Here is a 20,903-nt window from a genome sequence, read left to right as displayed (position 1 = left end):
AGAAGCAGTTCTTGCACATTTTGGAGACAACCTTGATTTTAAGGCAACTTTTTCACAGGTGAATAAAGTTCACAATCTCACTCGTGAGTTCTGAAGAGGGTGTAAATATTATCATCTCGTATGATCCTCTTATCGCACCATCTGGGTGTCAAGGGGGTGTTGATTGTTCGTGTGAAGATTTTCAAATATCAACGTTGTATCTTCTGGCAAAAAATTTGTGGCGTGCCTTGATTTGCTCTTCTGGCAAAATTGTGCCTTGTAAATGAGAAGTTATTTCATTAATTAGTCACGCTTTCCAGCTCACGGTTAATGATGCTGAACTGAGCATCTTAGAGGATGAAGATCATTGTCTCATACTCCTGAGATCGACAAACAGGGCGAATATGTTTCCAAAAGTCGCATTTATTGCGCTGTTTTCCTTACCAAATCTTCTGAAGACCTCTTCCCACATATCTCTTGTCTCTATTCCTTGGCTATAAACCTTATTTGGGATTCCATCAACAATCACCTTCACTTCAGTGATATCAGGATTGAATTCCTTCTCACTGTCTCTTGCACCAGCAACATATGGCTCGTAAAAAAAGAATAAGTCCCTTCATTGACCTCCTTGGAACATGGATGCCTCGTTGATGATTGTGTCCAATCCCTTATCCACTGAGACTATCTTGAAATGAGTGACGTGCTTGTACGTGAAACTCTTTCCATTTCTGTAGTTAGACAAGGCCTCACTAGCGAGTTCTTGACTGCGAATGACTTCATGATCAAAGTGGATGTTAGTAAATTCATAGGCAAGCTGCGTCTTGTCAGATCCTATTACAACATTGCTGGCAGGTGCAACCCTGAGCTCGCAAAGAGGCTCATCAGAAAGAACTCTTGGAAAGACTCCATGATCCTTCAAAATCTCATGATGGAATCCTATATTTATTCTGATCAACATGATTGGGCGTATTCTCATTGTCAACTCCTGATTTCTTCTTATCTTCAGCATTGCATCTGATCTTTCAAAGATCAACAGACTCAATAAATTCTCTGAACATGCTCGCCCTCTCATTCTTAGTCAAGGAGAGGTCCTCATAGAGCTTGTGTAGATCATAAACATTATTGTCCTTGTAGTCATTTCTACGAATTTCACAGCCAATCTGTCAACCAGAGCTCTTGAAACATTGTTTACGATATAACTGTTTGCGTGACCACTAACTTCCGAGTCAAAGATAAGTGAAAAAGATCCTGACACAAGGACATCTCTGTTATTATGCTGTGGAACTGGGACCCTAAGGACTTCAGCTGAAGGTGCCCTTTTAGGGTTAAATGTTACTCTGTGAATTGCGCGGTCAGCCTTGAGGTTGTTTGACGTCTTTTTTTTCAAAGTTTGGGTTGGTTTTTTCACTGACTTTCATTTTAAAATAATAGATATTTTACTTTAAACTGGATGAGTTTGGAGCTACTGATCCTCTTTTGGAGCACAGTGACGGTGATGATGATAATGATGAGGTCCGACCCCTAGTTGTTCCCCCGGCGGTCTGCTGTCGTACCGGTCTCCCGTTATGTTTCTTGATCGTTGGTATTCACGCTTCACAAATTTCGATTCCATTATCCCTGTTGATGTTATCAGGGAGAAGTCTTTTGTGAATAGCTTCCTTGAATCTTCTGGTGTATTAGTGCGAGTCTCGATCAATAAACTTTACTTCGTCCCAAGTTATTGACGTGCACTGAAACGGCGGAGGTCTGGGTACAGGCTAAACGTATGCCCTTCCCGTGCTCTTTCATCCTCTCTTGCATAAGTCTTCCCATTTCACCAATGTAGATTTTGCTGCATTCACAGGGAATCGTGTAAACCACGCTGTCCTATCTAGCTGGATTGACAGTGTTCTTTGGTCGTACTAAATGTAAGTGTCCTCTCGGACTTGAAGACTGCGCGGATGCCTTGTTGTTGTAGGCAACGGCGAAGAGGCTCTGATACACCTTTTACATGGGCCAAAAACGCTGTGGACTTGAACTACGTCACAGGCCCTCGGCTTGGGAAGGAATTTCTTGTTTTCGCAACCTTCTGTACAAAGGAGGAGGGAAAACCGTTAGAAACAAGAACTGATGACAAATGTCTCTTTTCCTTGATGACTGATGATTTTTTCGAGAGACGCTTCGCTCGGTCATGCAAACACTTAACAATACCGCGCCTTACTTATTGAGGGTGGTGTGAAACATGCGCTACGTACTGATTAGTGTAAGTTGATTTTCTGTAGACACTGGTGGTCAAGCGTCTGTATGGTTCCCTCGTAACTGACGAGTCGAGAAAGACGATTATGTTGTCTTTCTCAGTTTCCATGGCGAATCGGATGGTAGGTTGCTGACTGTTGAGATGCTGTAAGAGACAGTCGACATAACTGCGATCCAGAATGGTGATGGTGTCATTAACGTAGCGCTTCCAGGTCTTGGGTTTCTGTGTTGTGGATTTTATTGCTTGTTCTACAAATACCTCCATGTAGAGGTTTGCAATAACCGCTGACACCGGGCTGTGAGCCCATGCTTCATCGCCGTGATACAAATGGCGCGTGAGCAGTCGACCCCATCGCCAAGTGACTACATCGTGAGACAAACGATTAAAAAGTTTACTATAATAACCCAAGTTCGTTTTCAAATGCGTCAGAATCCGCCTTCTCTAACAACTGGGGGAGGGGGGGGGAGGAAGGAGGCCCTTATTTAAGGAAATGCACTTGATCGTGGAGAGCGCCTAGTCTGTTTTCTGTTAAACGTTATTGTAACTTTTTATTGCTAAATCTTAAATAGAAAAACAAAGAAAGAAATGCAACATAATCTACGAAGACGTTAAGTTAATATCAACATCTTTCGAGGAGAGACTTATTTGCTTAAAAAAGATGACGACGTTTGAAGCCAAGATGTACAATGGCAATGCAATTGGAACTTACAAATTGAAGGAACTCTGAAAGAACACAAATCTAGGGATTACTGGAGTGTTAAAGAGACTATTCTTGTTATTTTTTCCGCTTTAGTTGTTTTGTAAAAAAGTTATCAATTGGCAATAGAAAAAGGCCTTTCGTATCCCTACTAATTTAGAAAGTGAGGGGGGGGGAACATATTTGAGGGTAGGGGTCTTATTTGACGTTTTGGCCCAGAGGGTGCTTATGCGGGGGAGGGCTCTTGTGCAAGAAAATATGGTACTTGTTAATTTCTAAAGAGCGTTGATCAAAAATTACACCTTTGCAATCTTTTGTTGCTTTAAGATAATTACAAAGGAACTTGTCGCAGATGTTATTGCCATGATCCCTAGAAACTGCCACAAATGTGTTTAAATTCGTCTTCGGGGGGAAAAAAGTAGTGAAAAGATCTTTGTTGAAAAGCTATAAGGTTTTTTTGAGTCCTTGTCAATTTCACACACTTTTGGTCCGTTCAGCTGATAACAAGATGGATTTTCAAAACGGAACAACATTCACTTTCTTTAAATAAATATGCGAATGTGGAAAGTTTCAAATTGAAAAATCGAGCATTTCTGTAGGCCAAATATATCTAAATTTGAATATTTGTTTTCTCGGTAGCTATTCGTTGGAAATTTTATTTCTCAAGGAAATAATATTATCCTCTCATTAAGAAAAATAGCCTTTCAAATTACCCCTAGAATTTTATAATTTCAAGAATTTTTATTACCATTTGTTTTTTCTGTCATCGGTAGGGATGAATCGGCGAATTACTTATTTTATTCCTTACCAAAAAAGTGAACGATTTGACACACTGTAATCCTGTTTATTTTTTTTTCCTTTTTTCTTCCATGAAGATTATCATGAATCCTCAGGCTTTTCTTCTGTTCACACTGATAGCCGTTCCATGCACGTCTGCGAGTATGTTACCCCGTTATTTTGTATGTTAAATTACTACTTTAATCATTTCCTAGGAAACAAGTTTCTCAAGAAAACACAGTCTAACATTGAAACTGATAGGCTCTACAAATTACTAGATGACAAAAAAATCACGCGAATCGTGACCAGTCGTTGACACGAACTATATATCTTTATACTATCACTTTGACCGTGAAAGTTGCGTCACGCTCGCGCCGTGAGTATTGCGAACCTTATGATATAAAAAGGCACTTCGCAGCTCACTTTTAAAGTTTTTGCTTTGGTTTGCTATATATATATATATATATATACTTTTTTTTTGTTTTTTTGTTTTTGTATTTTTTGTTTCTGTGATTGACACTAAGCAATTACATTTCATTATAGATCACGTTCGATAACTTTTTTACTTCGACGGAGTGGCGTTCGATCATTTTTTCTGTTTACCGTTATGATTTTACTAAATTATCATCAAATAACCTTCTCATTGAGATATACAGTACTCTGAACATTTGGAATATAATACTGTTGTATTTGCTGCATTTGTCTTATTCCTTTTATACAGTTAAATTAAATTGCTCTCTAGGTATTGGTGATTTCCTTCCTGGTGTAAAGCAGATTTCAAATGTTGCAGCTTTGCCTGGAATTGTTGGTGTAAGAATGATCTTAACTTTTTCTTGTTGAAATTATAACTTAGTATAATTGAAACTTGTTCAACCCTGGGCCCAGTGGTTGGAAGGATGGTAAGTGCTAACCCAGAGTTAAAATTAATTTTAATCAGGGTGTGTTCAATCCTTTGTTTAAAAGCCTTTTTAGAATAATTTGCTATAATTTCTTTAGAGCATCCAATCATCAAATTGCAGACTAAAAGAATTGTACATACTGAATTTTATTTGAAAGCTTTCAGATATGAAATCAGATTTCACACTGACTGTTAGTTGTCTAAACTCAGCTTTTAACAAACTGACCCTGTACTCGTGGGAAGCAGAGAAAGAATAAAGAGGAGATGACGGAAGACTTTCTTGTTATACAGTTTGTGTTTCCATAGTATTTTCACATAAAGATTTCACTTAAAGTGGTGCCAAATAGAGCATCCAGTTATCCAGTCACATCCAGTTATCCCATTATTTCAGAATTTTGGTTTGTTGAACTTTCTCTGTGGTAAAATTTTATTTCCTTCTCAATACTTTTAGAAAATTCTGAAATTATATGAGTCGAATACCAGTATCCTAATATCCTTCTCAGGGAAAATGCACATATTTTTTCCAGGCAAAAGAAGTCCTGAAAAAAGTACTTTCAGAAACAATATCATTCATCTTTAGATGGATTTGTCATCTCTGAAAGAACTTGTCATCTCGTCAATAGGACTATATGAATGACAATATACCCCCAGGCAGAGCTTTTGTTATCATCTTTTTTTTTTTAATGGAAAAATCTGTAATTTTGACAACATGCCAAAGCAATACCACCAAAAAACAGTAATAAAAAAAGGCTATGTATCTCCGTTTCTATTCTGAAATGTTTACTCATATTTTTTACTTGGCCCTCAGAGATCAGTTGGACTACCAGATGTTCATTCTGGCTATAGGTTTGCTATTGGTAAGTTACAACTCACACATCTGTAATAAATAAAATGTAATGTCCAATTGATTGTAAAATAAAACTCGGGTTTAAATTGGATTTTATTTTTTAATATAGGCTAATTGCTCAGTGGTTGTTCTAGAAAAGTAACAGTATGCTTCAACCATTCAGAGGAAATACTGAAAGCAATCAAAATTAAGTCATTCTTGCTCTCTCATTCTTAAAGTTGGTTGCATGTTCATAGTTCATAGTCTCATCTTTGTTCTTATTTGCTGTAATTACCCTTGATTGGAAGAGATTTTGCAATTCTCTGACAAAGTAGCTAAAAATTGATTTAAAAATTATAATTATAATTCCTTGAGATGGAGTAATTTTTCCTATTATTAACAGAATTCTAAGTCATAGCATTTATGTGACTCTAATGAGACAAGATGCCAAAAGTGAAGAGGTGCTTGTCTCTCACAAAAGAAGTAATTTGGAAATTCCCCTTTGAGCAGGACTCTATTTCTTTTATTTCTTTTTTTTCTCTTTTTGTAGGGAATATGGCAGCCTTTGACATGTCTCTTCCGAAAGCAGTTGTTTCTCCTGGTAAAGTTAAAAAAAAGTCTACTTCATAAATGAATTGATGAACAGATTTATTAATGATTGATCAAAATTACAAGCTAGTGTAGCAAGACCAAAGTAGCAGTGAAATACTTTATGCTATTCTTTGAGTTTGTTCTGAATTGGTCATTTTATATTTACTTGTCATGCAAGATGGTGATGACACGCACAAGCCATTTCTTTGCATGGCTTTCAATTGGCCATATTATATGCATATAATTTAAAAATTGTTCACAATCCTTGTGGCACTGATCACAAAGTTTTTGACAACTTGTTGTCCTTGAAATGTACTTTTCATTGTATGATTACTTTAAAAGAAGTCTCCCATCTAAATCTGATTTTAAAGAAGTTCTTATTGTTTATAACCATGAGAAGTATTCACACAAAAGATCATCTGTGTTAGGTGGTGTTGGTTTTGATATCAACTGTGGAGTGCGATTACTGAGGACAAACCTTGATGAGAAGGATGTCAAACCTGTTAAAGAACAATTAGCACAGGTACAGGGTAAAGTACATTATGGTTAAATTTCCTCTTCTTCCTTTTGACTGTCACTTACCCCCTTAGTACAAATGTCTTTCTCTCCCCACTCCTCCTCTGTCACAAGTATCTAAGATATAATTTTCACCTAGAGGATACTGAGCACTCACCTGCCATAATTTTGCCTGCTTTAGCTTGCCTCAGGCTGGGTGCATTTCTACAGGTACATGTACTTACACAATGTATCTTTCACATAATGAGCACAGAGGACTTCAGTTATCTGAAACATTTGCAAACCAGCAAAACATTTAAGAGAACTGTTTTATTTTTTGTTTTAGTTTGTTTTAGTTTGTTTTGGTTTTTTGTTTGTTTGTTTGTTTGTTTTCATGTTTCTTGTTAGTTATGCTAACATTTCTAATTTCCATAATATTTGTTTCTTTTTTTTTTCTTCTCATTTCAGTCACTTTTTGATCATATTCCTGTTGGTGTTGGCTCTAAAGGTGTTATTCCCATGGGTGCAAAGTAAGCTGAGTTTTTCATCTCTTGTACAACTTGTCAGTCAAAGCTGTTTATTCTGACTTCAGTTACAAGCCTAACCCTTTCACTCTCAAGATTTCATTGGTAATTTTCCTTACTTTCTGTCATACTATCCCTATGATGATAGTTTGGAGAATTTGATATTGGATCAACTGATACCAGCGATTCCCAACTTGATATTTTTCTTTATCCTTATTACTTGTCTGCTTGATAGTAAATTGAGATTGTAAGGAGAAATTGTCTTGGTCACTCCTGGGAGTTAAAATGTTAACACTGTATTGGGTCCATTACTTTTTTTCTGTAGTCATTTTAATATTTCTTATCATTTTCTCAAACAGAAATCTCGAGGAAGCTCTCTCAATGGGGATGGATTGGTCCTTAAGAGAAGGTTGGCCATTTTCCTCAATTTTCTTTTAGGTTGTATTTTTAAGGGGGTGTCTTATGAAAGCCATGCAGTTAATAGAAGGTGTGAGGATGTTTTTAATTCATTTTCGAGTTGATTTGGGTGATGGTAAGTTAGGAAATTCCAAATAAGGGTGCTTAATGGGTAGTTTTTATCGGAAAGAGGCAAGTGAGAAGTGGACAACAGAGAAAGGGTCACTGGGAAATTTAGATATACATTATACATGTGCCATCTCAAAGAAGTATTTTAAAAGAATTTAAAATTACGTTACCTGGTATTAAGGTGAACAAAATTGGAAGTTGAAAATCGTGACGGTCATATTTAAGGTGTCACTGGTGTTCATCTGAAGGCTTCTTAGTTATATGTAATTTTGTCTTCTCATTACAGGTTATGCTTGGGCTGAGGATAAGGAGCATTGTGAAGAGTACGGACAAATGCTGCAGGCTGACCCTGGAAAAGTTAGTGCTAGAGCAAAGAAACGAGGCTTGCCGCAGGTAAATACAGAAGCACAGAAGTTTCATTTGTAGCTCTTACTGAATAAAATAAGCAGGAGCGTTTGATACGAGCGTTGACTGCGCGACGAGGGTAGCGCAATTGATGACTGATTCTTTGCAGCCTGTTGTGAAGGCGCTCTTTTATCGAAAGTCCTCTGTAATCACAGGGAACGCTATTACAACGAGCAAGTAGAACAAAGTCAAATATGGCAAGGAACCAGTGGGATCTCATTACGAAATTGAGCAAACTCTACAGAGCTAGGGAGGGGGAGGGAGGCTACATATAGTAACATGTCGCGACTGATTTTAGAACAAGTTGCGTCCGATCTTGCGAGAAAGTGGCACGAGTTTCCATCCATAACTGTACAGTGTTAGTAGCCAGTGGTGTCCAGATCACTTTCGCCTTTCGACCAAAATTGTTCTCAGACGTACAGATTACTTCAATCTCTAAGTAGGCTTTGAGTTAAGTAAAATAGTAAGTTTTTAGGGAAATTGCGGTGCTGTATCGTTAGGGGGTATAGCAGGATAAGATGATTTATGAACTGAATTGATGTGTAAATTAGCCACCGTTAAGAGTTCCTAAAGCTGACGTTTCGAACGTTAACCCTTTGTCAGCATTAGAAACCCTAAAGCTGACGAAGGATAACTGTTATGGCTTATCTTCTCCACTGATTAGCTTGGCACTCTTGGAGCGGGGAATCACTATGCGGAAATCCAGGTTGTGGATGAAATTTACGACAATTATGCTGCAAAGAAGATGGGAGTTGATCATCTTGGACAGGTAGAAAAAAGGGCACTTACGTCTTAACCCTTTAACTCCCAGATCAAATTTGTAATTCTCCATACTGTCAACCATACAATTGTTATGATGTTAATTCAGAGAATTAAGTATTGGATCAACTAATTATCCGCAAATTGATATTTTTCTTTATTCTCATCACTTTTGTGGTTAATACTGTATTGATATTGTAAGGAGAAATTAAGTCAGTCACTCATGGGATCTCTGACTTGCAAGGAGTGAGGCATGTGAGCAATTGAAGATCTTTTAGGAAAGCTGCTTGATATTTTTCTTGAGCTTGTAGCAAACATCTTTTCTTAGTCTCTCTCGTTACATTTCAAACCTCGTAATAATTATCTCTCAGTTCTTGTGTTTATCAATTGTTACTCATTCAGTTACCAACTACCACGACTACCAACTCCAACAGCATCAACTGGGTCTCAGTAGAACTCTTTGGTTAAGGGTTAGTTTGGTTGCTAATGATCTTGTCAATAATTATATAATTTATGTTTAAAAGGTTTGTGTGATGATCCACAGTGGCAGTAGAGGACTTGGACATCAAGTGGCCACTGGTAAATGGTTTATATACCGTTCCTCTCTTTACGATAGATAAATGAATGTATTATCGACTTAACTTATGTCTCCACAGAAGGCAAGACTTGATTATTTTCCAGGTGATCGCTGTCACCCGAGTCATGCATTCTTGATTTCTTCATTTTACAGATGCACTGGTAGAAATGGAGAAAGCCATGAAAAGGGACAAGATTGAAGTCAACGACAGACAGGTTTGCTAACAGTGTAGTGCATTTAAGTCTGTGCATTAAGTTTGTATTTTGTCAAGTATTCCACGACAATTGCACTTGTCATGGCCGTCTACATTGACAAAGAAACTTGTAATGACATCTATTAAGTGGAACTTGCTAAAGTAGAATTTCCCTTAAGCTTTGTTTGCAGTTGCTCCAACAAGTATTTTTATCCAGGCATCTAATTTAGTAGAGTAGGGATAACGAGCCTTGATTAATTTACCACATCTACAGAAATGATATCTCTATACGTCATTACATGAGCAATTGCTCCCAGTGCAATTATAGTTGGATGGTTTTGGGGAAGTTTCGCTGTGATAGGTGTAATATTAATTGACTTTGTCTCTTTTCTCCGTTATTGGTATCTGTTGAGTCGATTTTCACATTGCGATCAATGGTCAGCTGAACGAACGGCCCTATAAAAGCACGTGGAGAAATAGTACGTTTTCATTAGCGATGGAATCAGAGAAGTTAAGACTGTTCTCAAAACAATGAAGTTGAAAATCGGGTTCGCAAGCTCAACTTAGCCAGGGTATAAGAGTTCACGTTAAATCATTCATGTTTTTAGCCTGGTAAATTTTGTCTTCTCCAATTTCCCTTATTTGTCGGTTTTAGAACAAGGCAACTTACTGAGACAAAAGTTTTCATGATCAACCGTCTAAACTGCTCGCTTCTCCTAAGGATTACTACAAACAATCACAATTGTAATGCTCTACTCTAACGGGTCTGAAATCGTAAGTTCTGATTAGTTTATTCTTCCCCTTATTTGGATGGTTCCGACGATTTGTTTCTCGTTTTAAACACAAGTGTTGACAACCATATAATTGGTTCCTTTACAGCTTGCTTGTGCCAGAGTTAACTCACAAGAAGGTCAAGATTACCTCAAAGGCATGGCTGCAGCAGCGAATTACGCTTGGGTCAACCGTTCAACGATGACATTTTTGACAAGACAAGCTTTCGGAAAAATCTTCAATAGTACCCCTTACGACTTAGACATGCAAGTGATCTATGACGTGTCACACAACATGGCAAAGATCGAAGAACATGTATTCTTTATTGATCTTACAACAATATCTTCAGTTCTTTGGATTTTATATATATATATATATATATATATATAATATATATATATTTTATATATATATATATATATATATATATATATATAACTAACTGCACTGGTATCATATATGGTATCATTCCCATATATATATATATATAATTATATATATATATATACACACAATTATTTTAACTTTTGAAATTACTTAATTACTTACCTTAGCTAGTAGATTAGATATTGGACGGTGTACAGAAGACTCTCTTAGTACACAGGAAAGGATCAACCCGTGCATTTCCTCCTCATCATCCGCTTATCCCAGTGGATTATCAGGTCGGCTATTCACTGTTTACTACTCCTTTCGATCGCAAGGTTTAAGGTTTATTTTATTTTACTTTTTTAAGTTAGAAATCGTTGTTTGAGTGCTTACAGTCGTTCGCTCCAAGGTTTTTTACTGGTCCAACACTTTTCGTGTTGGGCTATTTCTTTCCCAGTTTTAATCGCATTCTTCGTCACGTTCATTCTCCCTTCCCTCCGTTTCCCTTCAATCGCTCGATGATTGGAACCCGCAGAGCACCATACTTCCTTTTGAGGGCAAGCACCTTTCTTGTTTTACTTTTACGTTCTTTTGTCTTCGGGTTCATTTATTCGCTTCTTCCTTGGCTCCTTTTTCTCGACTGAGGGCGCAGGTGGCTCAACAGGCAGCGTTTTGTTTCACGAGTCTAAATTAATGAAAACTTTCTTTGCTCTTGCTGAGATACATGTACTCATCGTCTTGTCCATTATTTTATCAGTTGACTGGTCAACCTGTACTGATTGGAGGAACCATGGGCACGTGTAGGTAAAGTAAAGTGTAGGTGTAGGTGTAGGTAGGTAGTGTAGGTGTAGGTAAGTTAAAAAGTAGTCTCGGGGAAGCAACGTTCAAAGGTATTGTTATTATTGTAGGTGTTTGCTATTATTGTTGGTGTTTTCGATCCCTATACATATAGCCTTATGAAAAACACTTTTTCACGAGGGACGAAACTATTGGTTATCTTGAGCAGACATGGAGACCCAAATTGTTCCATGTTTTGTTTGGTTTTCAGTTATGTTTTGACAGGAACGGAAAAGGGAATGAACCAGACGTTTGCTACCACGTGTCACGGAGCGGTAAGTTCATATATTATACGCAATATTGTTTCTGGATTTGAAAGCATGATGACATAAAAAATGCAAAATGACCACAGCATTTCCTGGTTTCAAACCTTGGGTTGGATAAGGTTTGAAACGTGTAAGCAAATATGTTTGTTTGTTATGATTTTTTCTTTCCCATTTTCCCAGAAAGTATTTTGAAATGGATATTTATATATATATATTATCTATCTATCCATTTTTCTTCAGGGAAGGGCATTATCAAAATCAAAGTCACAGTGTGTGTTAGTAGTACTAAGAATAAAGTCATCAGCTGGTCCAACTTGACCTAGTCATAAACATAGTTCCATTCATGCAGTTTTAATTGTCCTTTCCATTCTCTTTCAGCCGAAATATTGACTATCAAGAAGTTCTCAATGGTCTTAAATCCAAAGGAATCTCAATAAGAGTGGCTTCCCCAAAACTGGTTATGGAAGAGGTAACGAATCAGTAAATGGCCGCCTTTTTTTTTAAAATTCGTTTTCATGCTGTAGCTTCCATGGCACTGCATCAAAAGCTGTTGAAATCTTAAAAAAAGAAAATGTGTGTTAATTGTGTGCATTTTTGTTCAGCTTTTTAACAGGCTCCTGAGTCTTATAAAAACGTCACTGATGTCGTTAACACTCCTAAGTATAAGCGTCTCTTGTTGTTCGATGTTACTTGCTTTTCAAGCCATTGTTGCAGGTTTGCGTTGTGTTGTCAACGGTTTACAAAGAAAACAATCCCTCAAGATACATTTTAACTCCAAGAACTTCCGAGACAATGAGATTCTAACCTAAAGACGACAGCTCGTTGACGATGCAGGATTCCCTACCTTAGACACGAACTCGTTCTTCTGCTTATAAGGTGTCCTATCCGGCTGAGATAACTAAGAGTCGTTAGAGTCAGTTTCTTTTCCCTTCAAAGCAAATCATGTTTTTCCTTTCTGCAATCGGTTCACCTATCTTCAACGTCAAACACTGAAGTGCCTCCGTAATCAAGTTTTCACCTCTTTGAACTTGAGAAGCATAATAGAGAATTCCCCTGTGAAATGTTTGCATTAGTTCCGTAGAAAGTTAAATTTGGAAAAAATCATGAAATATTCTGATCACGAAACTGATGATGTCGTTTACTCGATCCAGGTTAACATCAGGATTGTGTAAACACCCATCTCTGTCAAAGTGTGGTTACTTGACATATTGGTGTCCGTAATGTTTAACATAGACTGACAAAACCGGAATCGATGATCTGATACTATACGCAGATTAAGTGCGGTGACTGTACATGTTGGTGTCTGCAATGCTTGACATAGCCTGGCATTTATAAGTATGAAAAAAGAACTATTTAAAATATGTTTTTGGATTTTAATGTCCCTTATCAGATTGCAAGAAAGTAAGCAAGATTTGATTGGTTCATCTTTGCTAAACAAGCTGGTTCAAGTTAGAATCGATAATAAGTCGACACTAGCACTAAAGATTGATGTTTTGCGGTAGCGATTTGTACTTATCACAAACGATTGGTGGCAGCACTGACGATTGGCATCGTTACAATTTCTGTATTTTACAAATAACACAAGCCATACTCGTTTAACACTATCAACTGACATTAAAACCTATAATTGATATTAAGCGCTATCGATCTGTCTCGGAACACCAGCGATTTACAACTGGCGCTTTTAATTGGAGTCCTACAACGGCGATTGGTGGAACAACACAAGCGATTGAGGCTTAGGGCTAATGATTGAACATTTTTTAGAGCGGAGACTAAATTGATTTTAAAACATGATTTGTTGATAGCTCTAACGATTGAGTTTCATCACTAACGAGTGATAATTTTGGCACAAATGGCTCCCCATACTTTCCATGTTGGTATTTGTAATGCCTCACAGAGACTGACAACACCGGCATCGGTGATCTGATTACCACGCAGATTAAGTGCGGTGACTTTACATGTTGGTGTCTGTAATGCTTGACATAGACTAGCAACACCGGCATCGGTGATCTGATTACCAACCAGATCAAGTTCGGTGACTTTACATGTTGGTGCCTGTAATGCTTGACAAAGACTGACAACACCGGCATCGGTGATCTGATTATGACCCAGATGAAGTTCGGTGACTTTACATGTTGGTGCCTGTAATTCTTGACATAGACTGGCAATACCGGCATCGGTAACCTCCCCACCACTCAGTTCAAGCGTGGTGATTCTATTCCATTCAGATTCCTCCTCTGCATTGAGCGCACCAAAAACATTTAATGTAAAAGACACAACAGGGCAGTTCACATACGCCATCCCGACGCGAGAAAGATCAAAACGTCCATTACGTATGCAGAATATGTCGTGAAATCTCCTTACTATTCCCCTAGCAAACTCGATGTCTTCGTATTGTAGGAGACATTTAGAAATTAAAAGCCCCCTTGTGCATTCATCTGCTGATAGGTCGTCGCTGAGAAATTTGTTGATAATCAACTTTTCCACAAATTCGTTGTCTTTTTGCTTGGACAAAATACCCGACATAAATAGAACTACTTCTGTAGACACATGTCTGGGGGGGATTGTTCTTGTCTTTACAAAGCAACGAGCCGCTAAGTACTCTTGGACAGTCAAGTGTGTAAAAAAAAAATGTTTAGTCGTCGTAGAAAAAGATTTTCTGAAAGGAGGCCCGCAATGAAGAAGACCGCTTCCACACAGCCTTTCAAACTCGTGTAAGTCAAGAGTTTTCAAATCCTCTTTAAGGAAAAGAAACCTCCTCTCCAGAAGAAGTTGAGCAGCCAGCTCTGATAATTCATCCAGAGTCTCTTCGAGAGAGGCTCTTTTCTTTTTATCGTGCTTTTGCACGAACATGTTGACCACTTCATCATAAAGGTCACTTGTTTTCACCGGGAGAGGATTATTCTTCTTTGATTGCTGTAGAGTATATTCAAAGTAGGAGCACATAAGAAAACAGAGCACAGGAATGTGGGCAAAGCTGATAAGATTGACATTCTTTGTAATGTGGTCAATTACAATATTTTTCATTCGGTCGTTGTTTTTAAAATACTTTGCAATGTATTCTTTTACTTGTGGCTCGGAAAATCCTGTAATTTCGACGTATCTATCAAAATAGATGTCTTTGGCTTTTATTTTGTCAGATTCATCGGGTCTTGACGTGATCATGACGACTGAACCTCTCAGTATTTTTCCTTTGATAAGCTTGGCACACAGTGCTGCTACTGGCATTTTCTTTTTGGCGTTATTTGGGTACTTTTCATCTGAATCACTAGCAATGTACTCTTGTTGTGAACACTCGTCATACCCGTCGATTATAATCAAAACTTCTTCGGAATGATGAACAATGTACTCAAATATAGAGTCGTCGATGTTTGAGTGGTCGTCTAGCACTGAGGATCGGTTTAGGATATCCTCCAAGGTAACAGGGTCGTCCCCAAGTAGATTAAGCTGACGGAACGTAAGTAAGTATGCGAACTTAAAATCAGGTACTTCTGCATTTGCTCCGGATCGAAACAATTTGTTGTCAGCCCAATCTCTGATCACCTTTTGACAAAACAGTGTTTTACCAATGCCTGCCTTTCCAGTGACAAGAACAGATTCAGGATGTTTTCCGTCAGTTGGGATGAAAATTTCTTGAGAGCTTTTAATTTGCTTTCCACCAATTTGACCATACTGGCGAAGGCGTTCTTTTCTTTTCACATCAAGATCCTCGACTGGTTTTCTTCCATGTTGCATGAGGATGTTGGTGAATATGTGATCTGTTCTCACATTGGACATGGCCGGTGAGGCATTAGCGAGGTACTCGGTTTGGCTTCTTATTGATTCTTTTAACGCATCGGAGTATTCTGCTACAGCTGAAAAGAAAACCGTTACCTCCATTTATTTTCATAAACATTTCATGTACTAACTTTTTCAATGCTCGACGAAGAGTCATTGAAACGCGATTGTTTCATTGACTATCACACTCGTTGAGTTTTGCTTTAATTAGGCTTTCCAAAGGTGCAAGTTAATCTCGAATCCGTTCGCAATTAATTGACACCAAATTCCGACAGACCAATTGAAAAAGCGTAGCAAGGGGTTGGTGTGAAGGTTAAATTATTTCATTCTTAATAATATGCCTGCAAACATTTCAGAACGCTCATTAGATGAGAACACGTTAATTAATCCCAAACAGCGCAGAAAGTTGAGATTTAGAGCAGAAAGTTGGAATTGATTGTAGACAGATGAAACAGTTTGATTGCTAGGAGAGTCTCAAAAGCGTAACAAAATAAAATAGCGGAGAGGTTAGGGGAAGGTAACAATCTTTTTAATCCAGAGTTTAATGAAGAATGCAAAAAATAAAATACAAAACAAAGCACAAACAACTGGCCAAAAGTCTAGAAGGTTTGTGCATTGAAAAATATGAATCGGAGACCCTTAACAAACATCTTGTGGAATTTCACGCAATAGTTTGTAAGAAAGACGAGGAAGATTCCGGAATTCCGGAATCCAGCACTCACAGCGTGGAATCCAGAATCTAATACTGTTCTGGATTACCTTACATGAGGCGTGGGATATCTTTCTTGTAGTGATTATTGCTGTCGACCGATACCTAAGAGACTAAGGCCCGGTTATTTAAACAAAGTTTGGCCGTTGTTTAACAAAACCACGTCCTAAACTATCTTCAATTTAGCTGAACCTTTTATGTGAACATTAATGTTTATGAACAGTGTTAAGAGAGCCGAAAACCAACTGCGGGAGGACATTTATTTAAGTTAAATCAAGCCTCTTCTAGGGAATGCCTAAGGCCCATTGTTTGTGTAAAACCGGGGTTTGGGTTAGACCTCGTTTAAATAACCGGCCCTAAGAGTGCAAAAATCCGATTGTTCGTGACGGTGAGTATAAAATCTCGAGCCACATTTTTTGGGGAAAAGCCCGACTACTCCAGCAAAAGGTAAAGGCAAGCGGCCGAACCAGCGAGCCATGACACGGAAAAAAAAAGGAAAGAAAGAAACAACTAGATAAAATAAATATCGTGCAATTCTGGATAAAGCAGCACTTGTAAATTTTATTTAAATACTAAAAATTGGTCTCGCCCGACAGGCTCGCGCAATTTGTTCGCTTTTGAAAAATTTGCTGGCGCTGTTTCATCCTAAATTTTACTCTAAATCATGTGATTACCAGCACTAACCGACCCATTTCGGTTGCGGTTCCAGGAATTTGTGGTACGGGAGGAACTAACTTTGACTTAGAAAACTTTTTGCGTGTGTGTTTACGCCAGAGGCCTTAGTACACTTAGTGGAGAGAATGCGTCCTGTCGTCTCCAGTTCATCAAGAATTTTAGCTTTTTCCCATTTCTTTCTTTCGACGAACCCGACCAGGCAAATACTGTAGGACTTACTGCAGTTTTTTTGGTGCAAATAACCTTGGCAGGGAATCTATTTGAACTGTGAGTTCTCTTTACTCCTCGCATGAGGAATAAAAAATTAGATAAATAACTCGCTTATCACCCAAAAAATTCATGGAAAAGCCAACACCTGGTCTTTTTTCCAATTTCGGGTCAGAGAGAAAGGGGTCAGTTCTAGTGGAAGATATTTCTCTGAGTTTGAGCTCTTGTTAAAGGTAGGCATTCTATAATACTAAAATGAACTGATTGTTAAATTGCTTATCACCCTCTGATCAGAGGCCCTTCAATCTTCCTCTTCAAGTTTCCTTTCTCAAGAAAGATCAAAAGGCCGTGCACAGATTTTACCGTCAATACACAATACCTTTGTCTTCTGCTTTCTTTATAGGGTTAACGATTGCTTCCTTTAATTCATCCATGCTTTTACCAAACTGCTCTGTCATTTCATGCAGGCTTTTACCAATTTCATCCAATTTTTCTTTGATGCTGACTTCATCCATGATGCACTGTTTAAGAAGCTCTTTGTAGTGTTCTTCGAAATCAGGGTCCATGCATTCCTTCTTCAGATCATCAATAGCACTTCGATAACCAGTTCCTCCTAGTCTCACCAATGAATCTTGGATGTCCTGCCAGTATTGATTGAATGTTGGGTCATCAACTGAGGAGTTGCTGACATGACCATAAACTGTGTTTCTGTAGCACTTGATACGAACGATATCTGCCTCGAAGGTTGTGTCTGTGGCAGGGGGAAGTGTAACCCAGCCTGTCGCCGGAGGAGCAAGACCACAAATGTTCCTCAGCAAGACCATAAGAAGAGTTATATCGAAATTATTCGATGAAACTGAGGATCTGACAGCAGGATACAGTTTGCCCCATTGTAGGGGATTTAACACTTTCTTTTTCAGTGATTGTAGCACTGTATGGACTGGAGGACTGGACAAAACTGTGTCTAGGTTACCGGTTGGACGCTTCTTTTCAGATGCTTCTCTCAGGACATCTGATCCGACATCCACCAGAAGCCTGCACAGCCGGGCGTAATTGGTTGTCTCTTTTGACGAATGAAACGAAGGTGCTGCAGCGGTGGCCATGAAGAAATACCGGATCGTTACTAAGTAGAGGTCGATGACTTTTTAACCAAGAAATTTGCTTGCTGCTTTTTCGTCAGTCTCCCAGGTCCAGCACTAAAATAATGAATAAGATATTCGATTTCAAAACCAATTGACTCACACAAATATTTTCACTTGGTAAAGTGTTCGTTACATCTCAAGGTCACCAAGGGTATTGCATTAAACTGATTTTGAATACCTCTGGAGCACTGATTTCTCTTTTAAAATTGCTTGCAAATGCTTTTCGAATCTGCTTTTGCGTGACTTAAAAAAAAGCGCGACATATGGCCGTTTCACTTAGTGTGAAAATCAAACTGGCCTTTTCTTCAGATCCGAGTAGAACTTCTTCCTTTTAGCCGGCGCACTTTCCATACACGTAAATTAGGGGAATTTAGGGCAGCATTGCAGGGTTTTTGGCCGATAGCTTCCTTATTTCAATCACCAGCGTGTTTTACAATGTATTCAAATATTGAAATAAAGTAAAGAGAAGATAAAGGTTGATCGCATCTGGGAAAAAAGAATTTCTTCGGATTCGGAATTCCACCAAAACAATCCGTATGATCATACTCCTTTACACTTCTCTTTTGTTTAACCTGTGGCTGTCGGAAATGAGACTAAAAAATCTACTATTTTTCTATTAGTTTACAGCAACATTTGCAATTTAGCCTCTACTTCTTTGGTTAGTTCCTCCATGCTTCGCGAGTCCCGTCGGAGGTGCCACTGTGTCGGAAATGAGACTAAAGAATCTGCTATGTTCCGAAACTTCGCGTTTTATTTATGAAATCAACTTGATATCTTTCTCCCTCCCTCCCTCCCTCTCTCACGCTCCGGTCTCTCTCATTTTTAAATATATAATATGATCCTATTGTTCAATCATCTGTCACTAATCGCAAAAAATTAACCGGAAATCAATTAACGCTGAATAATCTCTCACATGACAAAATTCTTGAATTAAACTCGATCTACATCGTAAAAGAGGTTATCGTTCATCGTGGTGGTAAGTAATAACAAACTGTAATCGTTTGTCTCCCGATGTAGTCAGTTCAGATGTAGATCGCGACGTTTCGACTGCTTGCTCTTAGTCTTCATCAGGCGATGGGTCGACTGCTCACTCGTTACCATTTGTATCAAGGCTATCTAATGCGATTACATCGACCCCATCGCCTGATGAAGACAAGCAGCAAGCAGTCTAAACGTCGCGATCTGCATCCCAAGTGACTATATCGTGAGACAAACGATTAAACAATTTATCATAAACTTAATCTAGTCATATGTTTACTCTTATATCCGTGCGTTTTTGGGCTTCGATAATATTTCAAATGATAAATTGATTTTTTTCTAAGGAAATTACTCAATACGTATGTTATTATCCTAAGACATAATTATCAACCGAACCCGATTTTTCGCAAAAAATGCTATCGATGACATTGATAAACATAAAAGGACATCATACTGGTTCGATATTCATCACCGATAAATGATGCTATCCTCACGACAACAACCTTTTTACTTTCAGGAGATAAATTGTGTACATGTAACTTATTCTACAATTCGATTGCCACCTATTATGTGGGTAGAGCCTCATGACAACGAAGTGGCAGCAGATAAACAAGAGAAGCACAATACAGCGTGAACGGGGGAAAAAAACTGCACTAGGTGCTGTCGGTGAACATTGTACACGGAAAGCTAAGAATTAGACTACCGTTAAATTGACTTGACATGAGCTAAAAATTACCTCAGCGATTTTTTCACAAATAATGAATACTGCAATCTTGTGTGATCCAAAACGTATTGTTATTTTTAGTTTCTAATCGTGTCGTGTTTGTGAGTGATATGTCACGTATCAGGACTATACCAGGACTTCGATTTTAATCGTTACGCAACCACGTGAATCGATTTTAGTCGAATGATTTCGACAAACTCGGTAACCATTTGTATCAAGGCTATCTAATGCGATTACATCGACCCCATCGCCTGACGAAGACAAGCAGCAAGCGGTCCAAACGTCGCGGTCTACATCCCAAGTGACTACATAATGAGACAAACGAATAAACAAGTTATCATAAACTCAATCTAGTCATATGTTTACTCTTATATCCGTGCGTTTTTGGGCTTCGATAATATTTCAAATGATAAATTGATTTTTTTCTAAGGAAATTACTCAATACGTATGTTATTATCCTAAGACATAATTGTCAACCGAACCCGATTTTTCGCAAAAAATGCTATCGATGACATTGATAAACATAAAAGGACATCAAACTGGTTAGATATTCATCACCGATAAATGATGTTATCCTCACGACAACAACCTTTTTACTTTCAGGAGATAAATTGTGTACATGTAACTTATTCTACAATTCGATTGCCACCTATTATGTGGGTAGAGCCTCATGAGAACGAAGTGGCAGCAGATAAACAAGTGAAGCACAATACAGCGTGAACGGGGGAAAAAATTGCACGAGGTGCTGTCAGTGATAAACATAAAAGGACATAAAAGGACCGTTAAATTGACTTGGCATGAGCTAAAAATTACCTCAGCGATTTTTTTCACAAATGGTGAATACTGCAATCTTGTGTGATCCAAAACGTATTGTGGTAAAATTTCCGCACAGCCCCATACTTCATTATGCATTCAGTTCTTGAATAGAGAAAACAATGACTAAAACAATACATTGCCATTGGGGAAACA

At 38.1% G+C, this 20,903-nt stretch overlaps 2 protein-coding genes and 1 pseudogene across 2 annotated transcripts; 1 reads left to right on the top strand and 2 right to left on the bottom strand.

Annotated features, from left to right (window-relative positions):
* Window positions 1–1,415: 1,415 nt before the first annotated feature.
* LOC149045367 (uncharacterized) lies at window positions 1,416–2,323 on the bottom strand (annotated as a pseudogene).
* A 2,941-nt stretch (window positions 2,324–5,264) lies between these two features.
* Window positions 5,265–13,123, top strand: LOC149045366 (RNA-splicing ligase RtcB homolog). The gene is made up of 14 exons (XM_089208096.1): window positions 5,265–6,014; window positions 6,433–6,527; window positions 6,968–7,029; window positions 7,383–7,432; window positions 7,835–7,941; window positions 8,618–8,722; window positions 9,237–9,291; window positions 9,443–9,504; window positions 10,362–10,568; window positions 10,820–10,915; window positions 11,377–11,423; window positions 11,668–11,731; window positions 12,101–12,191; window positions 12,325–13,123. The coding sequence occupies exons 1-13, from the start codon at window positions 5,858–5,860 to the stop codon at window positions 12,110–12,112; spliced, it is 1,119 nt and encodes a 372-aa protein (XP_089064222.1). The 5' UTR covers window positions 5,265–5,857; the 3' UTR covers window positions 12,113–12,191; window positions 12,325–13,123.
* LOC149045365 (NACHT, LRR and PYD domains-containing protein 3-like) lies at window positions 13,075–18,408 on the bottom strand. The gene is made up of 2 exons (XM_089208088.1): window positions 17,470–18,408; window positions 13,075–15,576 (listed from the first exon to the last, which is right to left on the bottom strand). The coding sequence occupies exons 1-2, from the start codon at window positions 18,191–18,193 to the stop codon at window positions 13,550–13,552; spliced, it is 2,751 nt and encodes a 916-aa protein (XP_089064214.1). The 5' UTR covers window positions 18,194–18,408; the 3' UTR covers window positions 13,075–13,549.
* Window positions 18,409–20,903: the final 2,495 nt, after the last annotated feature.

This window comes from Pocillopora damicornis, chromosome 5 (genome assembly GCF_964200805.1).
Source record: "Pocillopora damicornis chromosome 5, jaPocDami1.2, whole genome shotgun sequence".
In the NCBI taxonomy this organism is placed as follows: domain Eukaryota; kingdom Metazoa; phylum Cnidaria; class Anthozoa; order Scleractinia; family Pocilloporidae; genus Pocillopora; species Pocillopora damicornis.
Note: the sequence above shows the minus strand (reverse complement) of the source record. Positions and strands in the feature narration are given on the sequence as shown.